The 20,176-nt window shown below is 39.6% G+C and overlaps 1 protein-coding gene and 1 long non-coding RNA gene across 2 annotated transcripts in view; both read right to left on the reverse strand.

Moving 5' to 3' along the window:
• Positions 1-20,176, reverse strand: part of LOC140694894 (trafficking protein particle complex subunit 9-like) — a 410,228-nt gene that overhangs the window by 16,787 nt on the left and 373,265 nt on the right. The window contains exons 5-7 of the mRNA XM_072957914.1: positions 19,856-19,916; positions 19,600-19,697; positions 19,098-19,322 (exon numbers count right to left, since the gene is read on the reverse strand). Of these exons, the coding sequence (XP_072814015.1) occupies positions 19,098-19,322; positions 19,600-19,697; positions 19,856-19,916 (384 nt within the window). The remainder of the gene's footprint in view (positions 1-19,097; positions 19,323-19,599; positions 19,698-19,855; positions 19,917-20,176) is intronic.
• LOC140694900 (uncharacterized) lies at positions 388-13,033 on the reverse strand. The gene is made up of 3 exons (XR_012070566.1): positions 12,853-13,033; positions 12,423-12,549; positions 388-469 (listed from the first exon to the last, which is right to left on the reverse strand). It is a non-coding gene; the product is annotated as an uncharacterized lncRNA (long non-coding RNA).

The following is a 20,176-nucleotide window of genomic DNA, read 5'->3' on the forward strand; positions in this document are numbered from 1 at the left end:
TTGTGCTGACTCCCCAGCCATACAGCGTACTCCTAGGCCTGTCCCCACAAAACCCTTCTCTCCAAAATACAAGCACGTCATGTCACAATCCTCTTGTTCAACCAGGAAATGTTCAGCCCACTTTTTTCCTCCCCAATAAATTACCCAACTGTCCTCCCTCCCATCACATCACTTCTTTATTTGTGAGAACTCTGCACTCGCCACACCCCATCCTGAACACAGGTGTCTTGCTGGCTGTGACCGAGATGTTTCTTTCTCACACAGCAAACGTCCTTTCACTTTCCCCTTGTTACCTTAAAAAAGCCTTTCCTGAGTCACCCACCCCTCTGATTATGAACTCACAATGTGCTGAAGTTGCAGTCACTATGTGCATACATCCCAGTTTTGGCTAGGTTTCTATCACAAGATCTTCATTAAGGAGCTGCATCAAGAAGTTATACAGGCTATTCTTACATCAGAGTGGAGGAACCTGCGAAAAATTTAAACGGCTTTGAAGAGAGTGTTAACCAGGGACAGAGATGTCGCAGGACCTAGTCAAAAGTGTCATGAGGAAAAATGTTCTCCCAAGGCTCAGAGTGGCTTCTGAACACAGAATCCTCAGGGAGGAGGTGACAGGCAGTGAGTAGGGTGGGTTATACAGGTTACGCTCCCCCAGCTGGGGAAGAATAGGTTTTTTTCTTGTTTTCCAAACAATTTCTTACTACCTTTTTCTCTTATTGCCACATACCATTTCCTACGAATTAAGCATATCAATGTCAGTCATTTGGGCCACTTGGGAGAAGCTACACGATGCCATTCACAGGGATGGGGCATGACAGCCACACCAGTCTAGGTTGAAAGACCAGTGGGGGTATTTGCAAGGTAATCACGGGCATGCAGCAAACTCCCCAGCTTCAATGACCTCATCTCAAAGCTGGGGTCAATAAAACTACCAAGCAAATTGCGTGAAGATTATGGCCAATGTTTACTAGGTAAGTGCCCGTGAAAGCTGCCGCTTAATGGGGAATGAGTACGATCAATGAGGCCCTGTCTACCTGCCCACATGCGCCCTGCCTTCCTGCCTTGCTGCAACAGCAGAACTTGTTTAGCTGAGATGAACACCCCCAGAGCAGCCCAGACGGGAAAGCTCCCAGCTCTGCACGGCGAGACGTGTTCCTTTCCTTCTCAGATCTGATCAGTTTGCTGTCGTATGTTTTTATGTTTATCCCTTTTGTAACTCCCTCTCCTCCGGAGTTTTTGCTCAAGCAGCACAGGGCCAGGTGTGTCTTGGGTCCTGCCGGATATTCTGGGCAGGGAAACAGCCAACTCCATATCTGGCTCTGGTGCTGAACGGAGAGAGCAGAAGGCCCAGGGGCCCATGCTGAACTGAGGCCCCTGCACCCAAAATTATGGTCTGACTTTGGGCAAATTACACAGTCTTCTTTACCCTGAGATTCCTCATCTGTCCATGAAAATAACTGCCCATGTCACACAGAGTTACAAGTATTAAAGGAAATCAACAAATTCACAACCTAGCCAAGGGGCTACAAGTGCATCCTCAACAGACAAATGCTGCCTTTACGGCTCTGACGCACGCTAAGCGGGGCGGCCCACACAGTGAACACTGCTAAGTGCCAGGGTGTTAAATGCTTCATGTGTGCTATAATACTCTTTAGATCTTACAACAATCCCAGGAAGAAATGAATATTATCATGCCCATTTCACAGATTCACCAACAGGTTGAGAGTATGCATTCTATTCCAAGGCCCTATGGTGAAGAAATGGCAATTTAAACCGGAATCTGGGCCCAGGCCTTGGCTCCATCTCTCTCCAATCCACCTGACCACTTGCCTATGAATTCCACCTGTCCAATATAAAAGTTTGCAGCCGGCCATCTCTTAAAAGCAATGTGTGCCACCGTTTGTCAATGTTGTTTAATTACCATAAACTGTTCTCAGAAACCACTACAGTAAAGAAAGTTGGACTTAAGGAATTCTGAATTGCGTTCTCCTGAAATGTGCAGGATCCCTTTCCTACACCTCCAAATCCAAGTGTATGCTTCCTCCATGTTTATGTTTGCACACGGCTTATTAAAGCAGAAGGTATCTGCAGTAATTCCATCTCGGTTGCTTTCCAAGTTTGCAGATTATCCATATTCGGTCTGTGAACGAAAATACTACAATGTGAATGAGAATACTGCAACCATGTCAGTAAACAAAGAATACTGATACCAAGTCATTAAAGGCTTCTGCCACTCCCCGGCGAGGACAGGCCTGCAGCCCAGCCACTGCAGCAACTCACAATGGTGCCCTCTGAGCAGACTCAGAATAAGAAAGGACGGGCTACTGGCCCGAGATAGCTAGGTGCTTGTCTAAAAAATGAATTCAGTGAGTCCTAATATTTGCTTCCTCCCATTCATACAAAATCACTAAATTCTTGAACTTGAGATACCTGGCTTTCTTTAGATAACAAGTAATCTTTTATTGTTCCAACAACCTGGTCTTTGTTGTAAAGCTCCTATATATCCTAGCTCTTCCTCAACCTCTTGGGAGCAGTCCCTCAGAGAGTTCTGAGAGACGGTCATCCTGGCTCGAGTCCTCCCGCCAAATAAAACATAACTCTTAACTTTTAGGCTGCACGTTTATTTCAGTCAACAGTTTTGGACACCATGAAGCACCACAGCAGATTTCTCTCCACCTGAACTCTCCAAGTAACCGGAGCCTTGGTACCAGCAGTGGCCCTTTGTGCTCATCCGCCTCCTCGGGGGGTCCAGATGAATTTGGCTGAGTCTCTCCTGGTTCTCAGATCTCACATATTGGTTGATGATCCTAAGTTTTATCTGGCGGTGTATCCAGGTACGTGGCCCTCCAGTTGAAAGAAACTGAGGTGAATTACCCACCCAGTGGAGACATCCCGAGTGGGTCCAAGTTGAAAGACACTGGGTTCAGGACTGAGTGGTTAGGTAAGAGGCTGGTCTAATGTTTTCCTCAATTTGGTTACCTCCATTGAATTTTTCAGGATAAAAGTAAAACTCTTATGAGGAAACTTTCAACTCCAAATTTTGGACCATCCTCCTGGCTGGTAACAGCATTCTCGGGTGACAGGGAATCTTCCAGGAGTGGTAGACACAAAGACTTCATGCCACAGAGTTGTCCCTGTGGGAAATCTTACTAGCAAATTTATTCTGAGAACCCGACCTTACAATGGGGAATAGAAATTTCAAAAAAAAAAAAATAAAGAACAGAAAAGAAAAGAAAAAGAAATGACAGATTGCCAGTCTCCAAGTAAAACCCCAGCCAGATTTATGTACATACAAAACTTACAACATTAATTGGGAATAAGAAAAAAAAAAACTCACTCTGGAAATAACCAGGCCTGATAAAAACATTTTTTGGCATTCTGAACTTATAAAAACAAAATCCCCTTTAGTGGGAACTTGGATTTCTCTTCCTGTGTCCTTGAAATGTAAACGTTTTATCTTTCTCTGGATGTTTTAAGTGTGTGCATGTAAGTATATATATGTTTAGTTTAGTTTTTAAAGGAAACCTTGGACTCTGCCATACAAAAGGTTCAAGTATTGTGTACATACGGTGGCCACGCAAATAAATTGGGATTCTAAGCAATTCTTTGATTGTACCAATTTTCAGATATTTTGCCATCTTAAACTTTGTTGCATCAGCCTGGACCACGAAGGCTTTAAGCTTTTGGAGAGTAAACCTTTGAATTTTATTTAGGCAACACCCCGACTCTCATGTGGAAGGGCCTCTTCATCTTATTGGTTTAAAATCACTATATATATATATATATATCACTATATCACTTCATCTTATTGGTTTAAAATCACTATATATATATATATAAATTGATGGCCATATGATGGATTTTTTAATTTGGAAAAACTTTTTAATTTGTGAAAGTTTAAAGAGATCTCATTATAAACGGCTGTTTTATTGGTACCTATTAAAATAAAGTTTAAATGCAGAAAAATATATCTAATGGTTAACCTAAGAACTCAGATATAAAAATATAACTGGTTTGAAAAGCTACATTTTTGTTTTTCCTTTCTGATAAATGTTTCTAGAGATGCTAATAAAAACTTAGTATAATTAATGTTAATTAGGTTGAATAACTGGAAAAAGGATTGTAAAAATGTCAAAAAAACAGATAAGTGGCTTATCCCAAAAGGATAAATATTTTTATATGGTTATTTTGAATGAGATAAATAAAATGGACATTTTTGGATTTACATACAGGGTTTTGATACTACACTACGTAAAGTTAAAAAAAAAGGGCCAAAGAGTTCACCTACTCCCCCCCAAAATTAAAGTTCAAACAAGTCCGTTTTATTTACCACAGTTTAAAATATATTTATATGTAGACTGAAATACTTGATCAAGGATTGGGACAACAGACCAATTAATGAAATTAAAAATCGAGAAGGGCCTAAGCTCTTTGGCTGAAACTTGGGCATCCTAGAGACTTCTATAAAATTATATACAATGTACACCCACAAAAAAAAGGTTTCTGTCACTCCTTGTAGAAATAAGAATTATTGATTAAACTTAATAAATATAAAAATTAAAGGTATAAGATTTAATAAAATTGAGATAAAAGTTTGTGAAATTGGTATATTTAGATGGTCTTTATATAAACCTTTTGCTTATGTTGTGGGATAGATATGTTTCAGTGGAAAAACGCTTCCCCTTCTTGGTATTATAAGGCTGGGCACATGTCTGTCCCTCTGAAAATATTAATTGAACAAATTAAAGGAAACCAATATAGTTACTTGAGACGTCCAATATAACGTAAATCTAAAAAGTAATTTGAGTAGCTAAAAAAAAATATATAGGTTTACCCTGGGTTTAACTTATAACTCAAGGAAAAGAGACCTTAATAAATGTCTTATGCAAGCTTTGGAAGACAAAATAAAGAAAACCTTAGTTTTAAAACATGGAATTCTTTGTTTACAGCTCTTCTCACTGATACAAAAATGCCAATTAAGGAGATAAAATTGGGTCTGTGTGACAGAGCAGTTATCTGGGGACCTGGAAGAGAGTGTCTTTGTCTTGCAGATCAGAAATATAAATACAACAAACAGTGACCTAGGACTGAGCCTAATTAGCTCAACGAAATAAAACTTGAGGCCATGAAATTTTTGGCATTTTAGAACTCAGAACTCTGACGGGTTCTTCAGACTTTGTGAGGAAATCTTAATTATCTGTTTCATAAATAGTAAGCCTTAGTGATTTGAGAAAGCAAATTCAGCTTACTCCAACTATTATTATAAATATAAGTAAGTTTTAAAGTGAAGCTATGAGATCTCTAGCTTTTGTCTGTTTATAAGCCTGCATACAGATTATAGAAGTGAGATATTTCTACTGCTAAAAAAAAAAATTTCGAAGTCAAAGAGCTCTGCTTAATTGATGTAAAAATATAAGAGCTTAAAAATTAAGTATTTTTAAAATAAAAACTTAACAAATTGACTTTCAGTGTCATGTGAATTGGAAAATATTCAATATTAAGGTAATATTTGATATTGTTTAGTTTAAGTATGTTCTAATAAATATAGACATCTTTAAAATCATCCATCTTAACTATAATACCTTTACTGTACCTAGGTTTAATGAAAGTCAAACAAGATCCTGTTATATCTGTTGCAGATTTGTCAAAAAAAAAATAAGAGTAATGTGCTGTGGTAAAATTTTAAGTAAATTAAATGCAAATGAGATGAGAGCTTTGGGTAAATATTTAAAATATATTTTTAAAATGTATGCTTAAAATAATCTCTAAATGTTTGATATCTTTAAATTCTAGAGTTGTGCTAAATTAAGTTAAATGACAAGATTTTATTAAATATCTATGCCATTTTCAGATAAAATGATTGAAATATGAATTACTTAACATTTAACTTCCTCTTACAGTGAAACTAAAGGTGTTTAGAAATATTAATAAATGGTTTGTGTCACACAGAAATAGTCTCTATTAGTAAGGGAATGATCTCAGTATCCTAGGAAAGTAATATAAATGCGTAAAGGAAGATGTAAGAATGGAATAATACTTTGTTAATGAAAAATAGTGACTTTCTCCTGAAGCTGGTTACCTCTGAATGGAAGACAAAATAAGGGACACACTAATATAAGTATAGAAAGCTGTGGAAGGCTTGTGGAAAAGGAACCCTGAGGAAAGTTTTGTACGTGGTCAGAATTGGCTAAGTTTAGAATCAAATTGGGCAACGTAAATGAATCTTAGAAGTTAGCTGGAACAAGATTAGATTTGGTTTTCTCTCTGTTAAGAGGAAAAAATTTTCTTAAAATATTAATCCACCTTCAGTAACAGATTGTAAAACTTCTTATACCACTTAGCTGATCTGTTCTGCCTTTACATTTGACATATTTTCTTGTTAATGAATTAGTACTACATTACAGTGATCTATATATTTATCTGATCAAGTGTTCTGAAATCTTTCAAAAAGCTCCCCAAATATAAAATTCTAATTAATTAAATAAAAATTAATTTAATTAATTAAAATTCTTTTAATCTCCAGTTAAGTTTGGGATGCTACAGAAGGCCCCTGAAACATCCCAAAGAGAGATTTTTAACTATAAAGTTTCATTTGGCATTTTAAATAACATGGAATTGTCAAATGAATCATAAAACTTCTAAGGTTATATTGAATGAGAAATATTATTAATACAGATATTGTAGAAATTATATGGACTCCCTAAAATTCTGGTTTATCTGAAATGTTACCAGTGATAATTATGGGTATAGTGAACAGGTTTCTTTATTGATTATAGTGTAACGGTGTTTAACCATGCTTTTAAATCTTTTGTCATTTATAGACAGTTAATTGTTTTCTTCTGATGGTTTTGCAAAATGCTTTCTCTTCAAGGAGATTTACTGATTTCTAATAAATTTCAAACTACAGCACTGAACTAAACTGGGTAAGAAATTTTAAAGTTCTAATGAAAACTCTCATTAAAAGAATTAGTTACATGGGACTGATTAACCAGCTGAATATGGTTATAATTTTTGATATTGTTTGAAATACTACTGCCTTTTAACCTGTTTCCCAGACATAAAGAATCTCTTCTCCTTAAGCTAGTTATGGTTCACAGCAATTTGATAAATTATAACTATGTATACAGACTTGGAACAGTTATCTTTTCTCTCTATCTGATCCCTCAAAAGACTAAAAATACTTAGGTCCCCAGTGGCTCTATCAGACAAATTAGGGAGATCATCTCCTAAGAGATATAGGAGTATAAAGGTATTTTAAGGATTTTAAAGAGAAAAGAATTTACCTAAATCTGTAAGGCAAAAATCCATGAAAAGCCTTGACGTGGCTTTCTTGGCCTTAGAAAACCTTATTAACATTCTACCCTGAGACTCCGTATTAAAACTTCCAACACAGTCAATTTAAAAAGCCTATATGATCAAATAATCAGATTTAATTTGTAAAGAAATTAATCTTGATTTGGCTATATTTGAGAAAACTGAGGGTAACTTTAGAGAGAAAAAAATTATATTTTAGTCGATATTAAATTCTAGTTTTGTTAATTGAGGTCCATATTTACTAAGACACTTCCCAGATCATTCCTTGCTGTTATGTCACACAGCTGTACAGTTTAATTGAATTATGAAAAGAATACTCTAGGTTTGATTCTGAAGCTCAGTAATCTATCCTTGGGTAAAATTCCAATGCCCCATGACCTGCAGCCAGGGGATTATACATACTGCAACAGGCATGACTTAAAGAACTGTCTCCAACCTGAATGGAAAGACCCTTTTTCAGATACTCTTAACTAGACCATACACACCAAAGCTGAAGGAAACGGAGTCTCGGATTCATTTCCTATCTGAAACAGCCCCTGCAGTGCACTGGCCTATAGAGCGCTGCTCACCTTAAAACAATGCCCAAATGGAGAAAAAGCTTCCATACCAGGATGAGAAGAAGACGACATCTGAGCTAGACTGCTGACCCAAGACACCGGACCAGGACTGTATACCATTTACTTTGATAATTTCTCCAACCTTTGATTATGAACTACTCCAATTGTTAAGTTTATGATAAATTAACTATGTCTAGTACTTCTGTGTTACCTTGGTGGGTTTCCCTAATACAAGGCTCTAACTAGGTAGCCCTCAGAAACATTATTCTAAAAAGAAATTATAGTTCTGTTTAGGCCACTGTTGATCTTACAAGGTGGGAGATTTCAACTGGCCAAGTAATACCTGCTCTGACCCTGACCATAAATATGAACTTTCTCATAGGATCAAACTCAGAAACACAAGCAAAATTTTAACCCAAAAATACAACTTCTCGACTATTAAATTCTTACTCGTGACTTTATTAACGTTACTAGCTGTATTACTTATATCCTGTCTATTTTATAAAATTGTTGTCTGTTACATTTCCCAATGTGTAACTAGGCCCACAAGATTGATGATGGCTAAACATCTTGAAGAAACAGATAAAATTTATAACCCTGAATAAAATAAATATAATAGTGTGATTCTAGGTATGGGAATGAGCAAAGAAGGTTAAACACTTCCTGGATCATAATAGAGTAGTAAGACAGGTGATCCAGAGAACTTTTAGTATGAACAGGGCCTGATAAAAAAAACTAACACCTTGAATGGCAACTCAGAAGATTCTTCACCTGAACTAGGAATGAGCCATCCTAGCAACGTGGGACAAAATTGGTCATGAAATGTCTCTCAAAATATTGGTCGAATTTAGGACCAAGGGGGAACACTGTGAATGAAAATACTACAATGTGCATGAAAATACTGCAACCATGACAGTAAACAAAGAATGCTGAATCCGAGTCATCAGCGGCTGCTGCCAACCCCCAGCGAGTACATGCCTACAGCCCGGCCTCTCAGCCACTCACAGTGGTGCCCTCTGAGCAGACTCAGTGCAAGAAAGGACAGGATACTGGCCCTAGATAGCCAGGGGCTTGCCAAAGGAATGAATTCAATGACCCAAATGTTTGCTTCCCACCATACATAGAAAACCACTAAATACTTGAACTTGAGATATCTGGTTTTCTTTAGATAACAAGCAATATTTTATTGTTCCAATTACCTGATCTTTGTTGTAAAGATTCTATTTATCCTAGCTCCTCCCCTACCTCTTGGGAGCAGTCCCTCAGAGTGATCTGAGAGGCTGTCATCCCGGCTTGAGTCCTCCAGCCAAATAAACCAAATCCCTTAATATTTAGGCTGAATGTTTATTTCAATGAAGTCCCAGAATAGACACAACTCATCAATTCTGTAATGGAACACACTGAATCAGGAACCAAAAGCGTGTTTTAGTCCAGAAAATCTCCAGGTTCCTATTTCTTCCTGTCATTATACAATCCCTCCAGAACTCATTACTTTGCTGTCTGCTCCTCTGGCAACCAAACTCAGAGAAGAGTCAACTCAGCAGAGCACCATGCTGGGGAGAACCCCCCGCAGAAGCACTGCAGGCTGCCTTCCCTCCCGCATGCTCTGCTGACCCTTGGTGTCCTCCGTGGAGACCAGGCCAACACAGCTCTTCCCAACAGCTGCAAAGTCGCTCACGTTAAATAAATCATTTTATTTTATATGATATTTTACGTATATACCCATCTCTGAAAACAGCTTTGCCAGAAGCCCAAATCTTCAACATTAATCTGCAAAGGCAAATCAGGTCCCCAAGGGAAAACAAGTCTTAAGACGACGCTAAGGCCTCCAAAGTCCTCTCCACGACCATGAACCAAACTGCCTGCAGGTCTGCAGCTGCAGGAGGCTACATGTCTGCTTTTAAAGCAACCCCTTTCTGCCCTCGGGTGCTACAATGCCCTTTTATGCCCTCCCATCACAGGGCAAGAGCAGCCGCTGCAGAACCTTGCAGGGCAGCACTGACAGGACTGGACAAAGGGGATCAGAGCTAAACAAAGCATTCTGATGACACGAGCTTGTCACTGTGTCTCTTTACAGATGTAGATATATATAGAGAGAAGTGGGGTGATATTGCTCAAAGTCACACAGCTAATAAGTGGCAAAGTATATAACTCTGCTCCTCCCTCCTGTGTGACGCCCAACTGGGACAACCACAGGGTTCTCTCGTGGCTGCCTGAACAGTCTTTTCCTATCACTCATGACACACAATAGTGTCTGAACTTAGCCTGCATTTGCAGCATCTTTTCCCTCCAGTTTCTCAGGAACAAGGCTGTTCGGGCCTGTATGAATTCCGGCTTCCTGAAATGCTCAGGCTGGTCTTGCCTGTGCATCCGGCCCGCTGCTCAGAGGCTCTTCCTCCCCTGCAGGAGGACGTTTCTAATCTTCACAGGGACACATCCTCAGGGGAGCTCTCCTCTCGCCCTCAGCATGGCAGGTGTCCCAGGCCTCATCCCGAGCAGCCCCGTTAGGACGGTGTCTGCCCAGCTCTGCTAGTCAGAGCAGCAGCCTCACTGCCAGGGATTATACCCAGGTCACACTGCAAACCTACTGCCCGCCTCACAGCCCCCAGCCAGCAGGTCACCTGGAAGTCACAGCAAGTGCCCCACCCAATCCAGAAGTCTCTTCTTTTGCCAGCACCACTGATGAATGGTTTCCAACCTTCGGTCAGTTTCGCACAAAACAGCACCTTCTACAGTGAAACGGGTGGTTTTTCTTCTGCACCTCATCCTTACTGGAAATGTAAAGGGAAACCAAAAGGCCTTTTCTCAACCCTTTTCTGATGACACCCTCCCACCCACAATACTCATATGCTCAAGAGCTTTGGATCCACATGATTTTCTTTCTCTTAGGCTAAGTGGCTCAAAAAACTAAGGGATTCTTTCTCCTTTGAGGGTATTAGCACTCAGTTTCTCGGCTTTAATCTGTTTTTGTCTCTCTCTTCAGTGACCCCAGCAGTTGCCACCTCTTACTCCCGTCAGCAGCCTCCCTCCCAACATCTAGTCTAGGAAATCAGCTGTGATGAGGGGCACGGGGGCAGTCACAGAAGATGCAACTAAGGCACAGAGAGGCTACATAATTTGCCCAAGAAATCACCTTGAACCACCAACAGAGTGTGTCACGTCTCTCTGTTTAACTCTAATGCTAAGCAAGTTAACTTTTTGTAGATTATGTTTATAAACAGATGAGGTATGAAAATACATACAAGGACACACATCAACTCTAAGATATTCATTAACTCCACTATTTTGTTTCTATTTATTTTATTTCTATTAAAAAATTAAGAACCACTGCAGTCAATATAGCAAAATGTTACAGGGTTTTAAATCCAGAATATACAGGGGTTGTGTCATTACTCATTCTTGTATGTATTTTCACAAGACAAAATGATTTGAAAGTCTCTCTCCCCGCCCCCTACTCACTACTGGCTCTCACCAGAGCTCCCAGACCACACATCTAACAGCCTTTCACTTTACCCACAGCTGAACTCATCAGTTTTCCCCCAGAACTCCCTCTGCTGCTTTCCCTCCTCAGAACACAGCAGGACCATTATTTAACTCATTAATCCACCCAGAAACCTGGGCCTTACTCCATCCTACCTTCACAGAAATCATTGATCCTTTCCTCTTTACCATCTAAACATGCCTTCAATCTGTTCGCTTTTACCCACTGACCGTCCCACCGCTCAAGTGGAAGCCAACAACACTGCCCACCTGGACTCATGAGTCTCCCAAGTGGCCCCACAGCCACTCTCCCCTACTTGAGACAAATGTGATTGTGTCTCTCCCACGCTTTTGGACTCATTTCAGACCCACTGTTCTTAGAAGAAACTTCAATTTCTTCACCTGGTGAAGGTCTTTGCCATGAAACTGTCAGCTCAGGAAGGGCAGGACACACCCTCGTCCCTCGGCTCCACCATCTGGCAGAGCATCAGCTTGGGAGGATTGAGTTCTTAGCAAACTACTTCACTTATCCATACAAATCCATGGTAGATTAGAAAGATTTTAGATGTTGAGCTCGACTATTAATTTGGGGATTTTGCACTGGCAACCTGCAAGTATATATTCTAATTATTGTGTCTTCTTAAAACCATACCCAGATTAATGGAGTATTTGTGGAATGTCTTCGGAGTAAAAGGGACTGTACTTTTACAGATTTTATGTTTTAAAATAGGAACAACCCGGACAGGGTCAAAAATAGTACCGACTCACATGTGACAGAAGACAGGTGAGACGCATATAGCAACAGGTCACAAAGATGGTAAGAGCAAAGTTGTTTCTCCAACCCCCGAAAAAATTCCTCCAAGAACTGAAAACTCAGAAATTTGAAAGTAAAATACTATCATATAAAGAAAGAAAATAAATAATCCTCTTCATCAGGGTTTCTAGATCTGACTGCAGAGTTATTAGCAGGCCATACTGAATCCTAGCACAGAAAAATCAGATGGACTAGTGGTGAGTAATTTCCAGGAAAACGGCAGTAACTCCTCCACTTGAAAGAGGACACACACTCACTTGTTCAAGGTGATTGTAAACCACATTCTGCAGAAATTCAGAAGATTCAGGCACCGCTTCTAGATGGTGATGACACGGAAGGACGGCTTGGATGCATGCTTCTAACTGAGTCACCGGCATTCTTACACTGCAGGGGGAAATGGAGGCCCTCAGCCAAGAGCACAGTTGTTCCTGTCATGTATCCCAGGCCGTGCCTCGGGGACTCAGTGTACTGTAGCAGTCTGGCCCCAGGTGAGGACCCGCAGCGTGGCCCAAGCAAGCAGGAGGGGCACTGTGCTTGAGAAATCCCATCCCCCATGGGGGCAAGAGGGGCTGGTGGGGTTGTGTGAACCTATAAATGCTCATAGAAATACACCTGCATACATTGAAGTGATAAAATTAAAAGTAGCAGGCTATTTAACAAAATTTCAATTGTCAGTGTTAATTTTACCATTCCATTCCGCTTGTCCCCTGCACTCTGAGACAGGCTTAGGCTCTCTCACACATGCAGCTCTGATGCAATAGTTGTGAAGTTATTTTACTTTGCTGCAAGTGTCTTCGCTTCCAGTGTCACTGTGACTGTCGTCTCTTAACACAGTCAGATATCTTCCTGGATCTCTCCCTGAGTTCCTTGCTCCTGCTTCTCAGATCCTGAGATAAAGAACAGGTGAAGGCACATGACTGGAAAAGTCAATGTGGACTTGACCAAAGTCCTCAGTGACCCCCTAGGTGAGTGCTGCCCACCCCTTACCTTCGATTCTCAAGGTTCTGCCCAGGGTGACATCCAGCCAGGAGAGAGTCCTGGGCCCTATTAAAAGCTGTGTGGCTTGGGTGCAGGGAAAGCTGCAGGAGCTGGTTCCGTAGCCGGTCCCATCCACACCTCTGCTCCTCTCTCTCCCGAGGCAGCGCTGCCAAGCCCCCAGGCTCCCTGAGCTTCTGTCTTTCTCTTCTACTCTACTTCAAGCCCTTTTCCTCTTCCTTTATTCCCTGATTATCCCTAGCTGGAGTGATTTTTCTATCATAGAATCTGAAAAAATTTCCTGCAGCTGAAAAAGAGGTGCCAGAGGTCAACGCGCATATGGTGGTTCCTGAATAGAGCCCCTGGTTAGGGGGACCCTCACCAACACTCATGGGGCATCAGGCATGTTGCAGGGTCGACCACCACCAACAAGAGTTTGCTGTGACACCAAGGCACGCACAGCATCCCTGCTCACTAAATTGTAGTTGTAGTCCTTTATTAAGAAGCAAAAATAAAAAAATTGCTCATGTTTCTTACTAAAATTATTTATGAGGGAGAAAAAGAAATTGTAATAGAAAGAACAAATTTCACTCCATGTTAGATGTGTTCATTTGGCTTTAATCCTGTACCTTGTTTTCTAGGCTCAGACTTGCTATCTCTGCACCTTTTGTAAAAGAAAGTTGCCTTTAGCCTGAAATATCCAGGAGGGTCTATTCTTCGGGCTCTGATCTTTAAGGATATTTGCTCTTCTACACTTATGTATAGATGGCAAGTTGTAAAATAGTGAATAACCTTTCTTTTTTTTGGAGGTTTTATAGGGGCACCATAATTTGACCCACATGGACAGCTGCAGGAACAAAGGATTTCAAGGACAAACAATTCATACAGCAAGAAGTTTGCAACAACCAGCCACATCCCCGCCACTTTTTAGTATAAAAGGAGACTGAATTCTGCCCTGGGGAAGAGAGTTCTACTGGATAACAATATGCCATTTTCTGGGTCTGCCAGCTTTACAAATAAAGTCTCTTTTCCTTACTCCAACATCTCATCTCCCGATTAATAGGCCTGTCATGCAGCAAGCAGAACGAGTTTGGACTTGGTAACAAATTGACTGCCTTAGAGGTAGTATGTCTCCACTGTTTCCTCATTTCCAATATTTCACAACCTATCAATTTTATATGCTTTTTAACAACATGAACAAAAAACCTATTACAAGGAATTGATTCCACAGAAATAAAATTATTTCTACTCCTTCAAAACTTTTTTCTTTTCTATTTTATTTTGTTTTGCTTATTGAAAAGAAAATAAATTCAAATCTTTTTATTTCACGTATTTTTATAACTAGATATTGTAAATACTACAAAGATATTTAAATTGCAATAAAAATTGTTCATATATTAGTATAAAGATATATACACAATCAATGCAGATTAGGAAAGGAGTAGATATTTACTAAAAATCCACTGCACATCCAGTCTTTTACAAGCATATCCTGGAATATAAGCTCTATTATACAGGGTCCCCCACCCCCAATCTCACTGCGGAGTCCCTTAGTAATCAACTACCAAGGCACCAGCATAGAACCATGAGATCACTATTTTAGGTATAAATGAGAGTATTAGCTCATTCAATTCTAAAACAGAAACCTTAAAATAAATACTGAACTTACTTACAGATAAACAAATTTGGACACAAAAAAGTACAGTTTCTCCCCAAATTCACAAAGATAATAACTGGTAAAGGCAAGATTTGAACTCATCTGCCTTGAATATAAAGCTAAGTTGGAAATCCCCTTCAACTGTGGAGGACCAGCAGCACAGCCTGTCACCCTATCTTTGTTCAGATCTGGCTTTAGACAGCCTGAGACAGCACCCCTTCCTATGGAACTCGAGGGCAAACAATAAAAATAAGGATTTTATATTCAGTAGTTTCTTAGGTCTCAATTATATAAAGTGTCAGCAGGTCAGCAGAAAACTCTGGGAAATATGAGGGTCCAGAGCGTTTTGCTGATAAGAAACTCAATCTATCAGGACAGAGTGACCTTCCCATGAGAGGCCTCATGGACATAAACTAAAGGCAACTGAGCAATGAAAACTAGCAAGAACATGGAACTCAAGCAAGAAGGATCCTTACCATCCCCTGCCCAGTTGCCTCTTCACCTTTGTGGACAAGACGGCAGAAGGTCCATGTTCTTGTCCAAGTTACAACATCATGGATTCTCACCCATATAATATTTCTACTCTATGCTGTCTTAAGTCCTTTCCAACTAAAATATGATGACACCAATATCTCAGCGGAATATCTATGTCTCCACTTTTTCTCTTCTATTAGGAGACTATATCTATGGCCACAAAGCCGAAATTCAATTAAAAACACCATGCACGAAGCCTGGTGAAAGTCTGTGTAAGAGACATTGTTCTCAAGCTCAGTGAGTGAAAACTCAGAAAAAGTGGTCCTAATCCCTCTGCAAGTGGAAGGTAGCCTGATTGTGTGTGTGTGTATGTGTGCACACGTGTGTGTGTAAATCAAATACAATGTATTCTGGGATGTGCACAGATTTTTTTTATGTTACTATCATTTCATGAGGATGAGCCAACCTTTAAAGTAATTTGAATCTACTATTCTGAGAGAGTCTCAGGATCTTTTGGTGGAGGATGGGAAAGGGGAAAGGAAAGGAGGAAAGAAGTAAATGAAGCAAAGCTGTAAGTATACTGCTAGGGAAAAGCAAGACATTAATTTTGTTCCTACTTGCATCACACACAAATTAGGGACTGGCTTTCCCACATGTCTTGTCAAGCACTGAGTTGCAGAAGAACAGGTGACAGCCCATTTCTCACTGAGCTTGTGACTGTACGTGGCATCTTATAGACACTAATTATTTAACCTGATCAAACAATCTAGCAGCAGGCTGTAATTCTCCTATTTTGGGAGATAAGAAAACAGGAAGTGAAAGAGGGTATATAGCTTGACAAAAGTCAGAGGACAAGTAAACTAAAGAGGATGAATTCAAACTCAGATCTGAATGCAGAGTCTGATCTTCCCACTCCGAGGGCTGGAAATTCCTTAACACACAGGGTCCCCAGCTCCTCTGCTTTGTTCCTGGCACCAAGCATTTCCCATGGCGATATTCTCCAATTCTCAGACACAGCGCTCTGTGCAGCCAATAACCTCCATTCGACCTTGATCATCTACCTGTCACGCCCACCAGGCTTCACCAGGCAAGAAAGCTGGCTTTCAACTGCATACAAAGCCACCCCTGTTTTATCCTGGACTCTTCAGCGGCTTTTCCAGCGTAAACACAGCCATGAAAGTGCTCACAGTTTGTACATGAGCCACACTACCTCTCTCCATCTCTGTCCCCACCTATACTACTTTGCTATGACCATTTTGAGAATCTTGGAAACAAATTTTTAAAAACAGAAAAGAAAGGATTCTGTAACAAGTACTTAATACTTACAATTTTAAATGAGAAGTTACAAAGTGAGTATTTACAAACCGAATCTGCCTTCCTAGGTGTCAGTTTTAACAGTTAAAATATACAATAGCAAAAAATTCTGACTTAAATAATTAACAAAAACATCAACAATAATCTGGAATAAACTCAAAAACAATGCCCATGTTGTACATGGAGGAATTACAGGACTGTACTGTGGGGTAAAGTAAGAGGTGTGAAAGTAGAGACATCAACATTTTGTATGGAGGAAAGCAGTTTTGTAAAAATGTACGTTCTCCTAAAGATAATTCAAAAGTACTAAAAAATCCCACGACAGCACTTCTTTTTTTTTTTAACTTGAAAAATTATATTAGAATTCTTCAGGAATAATAAAGTCATAATACTAACCAAGAAAATTTGGGATCGAAAAGAGAATCAAAAAATCGCACTGTCAGATATTAAATAAATGTTTACAATATGTAAGATATAGTGCTAGTGTAAGAAAGTAAGATTGATAAAAATAAACCATGAGCTCAAAAAGAGACTCTAGTGTACATAAGTATTCTTTACAGGTGGGATTTCAAGTTAAAAAGCAAAGTAGGAATTCAATAATTGTCTTGGGACAATCAGAGAATCCCCTGGAAAAAACAAATTCTATTCCAGTCATAATGACCGCAAGAAAAATTACAGAATGTGATGTGAATATTAGAAAGTACTAATAACAGCGAATATAATTCTTTGCTCATATTAATTCAACTTCTCTTCACTATAACAAGTACCATCATCATCTCCAACTTAGAGATTAAAAAAACCTACAGAAGAAATTTATACCATTATAAGAAAGTATTTCTAAGAATAATATCAGGAATAAAACCCAAAAAGAAGACATTTACAATCTTAAGATTATTTTGGGCCACAACAAAAATGAACCTACTGAACAAAATGAAAGGCAAAAAATGACAAGGGAAAGCTCTCTGATACATGTTGATGAAGACAAGTGGTTAATGTTCATAATATACATAGAGCTGTCACAAAGCAACAAGAAGCTGCCTCACTTAAATGTGTGCAAAGGACAAAAGAGATCATTCACTTTTTAAAAGTCAGATGGCTAATGAGTGAAAAATGCTCAATACCTCACTGGTCATCAAGTGCAAATTAAAACAATGAAAAAGTACTTTTGCTCATCATATTGGCACATATTTTTAAAAGATATTCTAGCTAGTGTCCATCTTTGAGAGAACAAACTGTGAGAGATCTTTTGGAGGATGACATGTCAATGGATATGTAAACTCTGAAAAACGTGTGTACACACAGGCTGAACTCCACATTTTGGAATCGTTTCATTTAGAAAAATTCAGTTCAAAAAGATGTACTTATCAGAGCATTTACACAGCACTGTTTACAATGGTGAGAAGAAAAGCTGAAGTGAAATCATATCCAGCGATAGAGAATTGGTTACATAAGTTATTCTACATCTTTTCATGCCCCACAGGAGAAGGAATTTCTAGATTCACTTGAAAGGAGCCTGTGATTTATGTAGTTGTCACATCCAAGGACTAAATTTCCAGAAAACTTAACGAAAATAATACTCATACAAGATCACAGGAATGTTTGTATAAGAAGTATGCCAGTCAAACACCCTTTCTGACAGTGGAAAATGGAGAAAACTTAAGTGTCCACCATCAAGACAATGATGCGGTAAATCACGGTGAGCTCTGGGCACTAAAGTTCCGGTGTTTCGGCGTGGTCCAAGGCCTTGTCCACAGTACGCTCCCACGAAAGGTGTCCTTACACAAGAGACCAAACCTGCATATCAGGAAAACCCTCTACTCTATCTGAAAGGACCGGGTGAGTCTAGAGGGAGAGGACGTCTGAGATATATACCTAAGTGAATAAACCGAGCTGCAGAAAACATATAGTATGGCCTTATTTTTCAATAAAGCATATATACACACACATATACATAGATTTCTCATATACGTTTATGTATGTGTATATATATATGACATAGGCATAAAGGTCATGAAATATATACTCCACATTGTCAGCAGTTTTTACTCTCAGGAAAAAAGGGGAAGGGAAGTAGGGGACTTTCGGTACCACAACAGATTTCTTTTCAGAATTTCAGTTAAGTATACTTGGAATTTAAAAGTTTATTTAAGTCCAAAGTAAAATGGACGAGGACTCCACAAGACAGAATGCTATACTAGTCATTAAAAATCATGCCAGGGGAGATAGAATATTGTAGAAAAATGTGTAATAAGCCGAATGGAAAATGGAGGTCTCCACACAGTATACAGGCACACATTGCTCGCTGGTTTTCATGACAGAGGTAATACACACTGATGAAAAGAACAGAAAATAGATGTTAATGTGTTAATTATTATCTCTGAGTACTGGCACCAGGATAGATCCTTTTGACCCTTTTTTCAGACATTTATATTAAATACACACTATTTTTCATCTGAAAAATGCATTTTTAGATGTCTAGTACCACACATTGGAAAATTACACGAGTACTTACAGAAACAAATAACTAGGAGACACCGCAGCAGCGTCACAAAGTGTAGAAAGGGCGATCCTGAATAACACCGCGCAGTTACATAAGGACCCACAAAGTGAGAGCACCTGCTGTAACAGGGTGCGGCCCCCTTCCATTTGTCAGATGTGTCTTCAGGGCTGAGGCAGTTCTGAGCACGGCCAGTGTCAGTGCTGGTGTCTGGATGGATGCCACTGGAGGTGAGGGCACCTGCAAGCCGAGAGGAAGAACAGAAATCATCCTCTGCTTTTTCTGTCTTGTTTCTTTGTTACTTTTAAAGAGAGGCGGAAATAAGATAAACTGGATCTTTCCTACTGAAATTTCAGTAATGAAACCATTTTTAAAGTGATCACAACTTATATTCTGCCTATGACTGTCTTTTCAACAAAGCATCATATTTATAAAATGTTAATTAACTCAGTTAATTAACTCCCTGTTGAAACATTCTAGTAAAGAGCATGAACTGCAGTATGTAAAAGAACCACACCTGCAGTGACTAGCTCAGCTGTCTTGACGGCAGTGCAGTCAGCCCCCACCATCACGTGGCCCTGAGCTCCTGATGCTGGTAAGAGAGCGCGCTGCTGCCTCAGATGGAAAGAAAAGGTGAAAGCATTTTCTGAAATCTACAGCACTGACAAAGCATAACTGATAAATCCCAGGCTCCTTTGAGGCTGTCATTTTCCGTTTCTGGCCAACACCCGTCAATGAGCAGAACCACCCCATTCCCGAGTCATGGGACTCACGTGGGCAGAAGTTTTGGAGAAATTTCCAGGTATAGAATGTAAACCAAATATACATAAAACTCTGAAAAAGAAAAGATGCAATAATCTGATTTTGGAAGACACTAAAGTATTCTCCTAAGCCTTAATACTTGGAAAGGCTGGGCTTCTACTAAGCCACTTATTTATTTCACAGCCAATGAGCATCTCCCACAAACCCTGTTTCCCTGTGTCTGCTGGGAGCTTCAGGCACATTGATGTTGTCTATCTTATAAGTCACAAGGCAGAGGCGTGTGTCTCACGCTTGCAACTCTCACACAGGCTCAACTCCTAGCCTCACTGTAT

The sequence above is a fragment of the Vicugna pacos genome, unplaced genomic scaffold (assembly GCF_048564905.1).
Source record: "Vicugna pacos unplaced genomic scaffold, VicPac4 scaffold_109, whole genome shotgun sequence".
Classification (NCBI taxonomy): Eukaryota; Metazoa; Chordata; class Mammalia; order Artiodactyla; family Camelidae; genus Vicugna; species Vicugna pacos.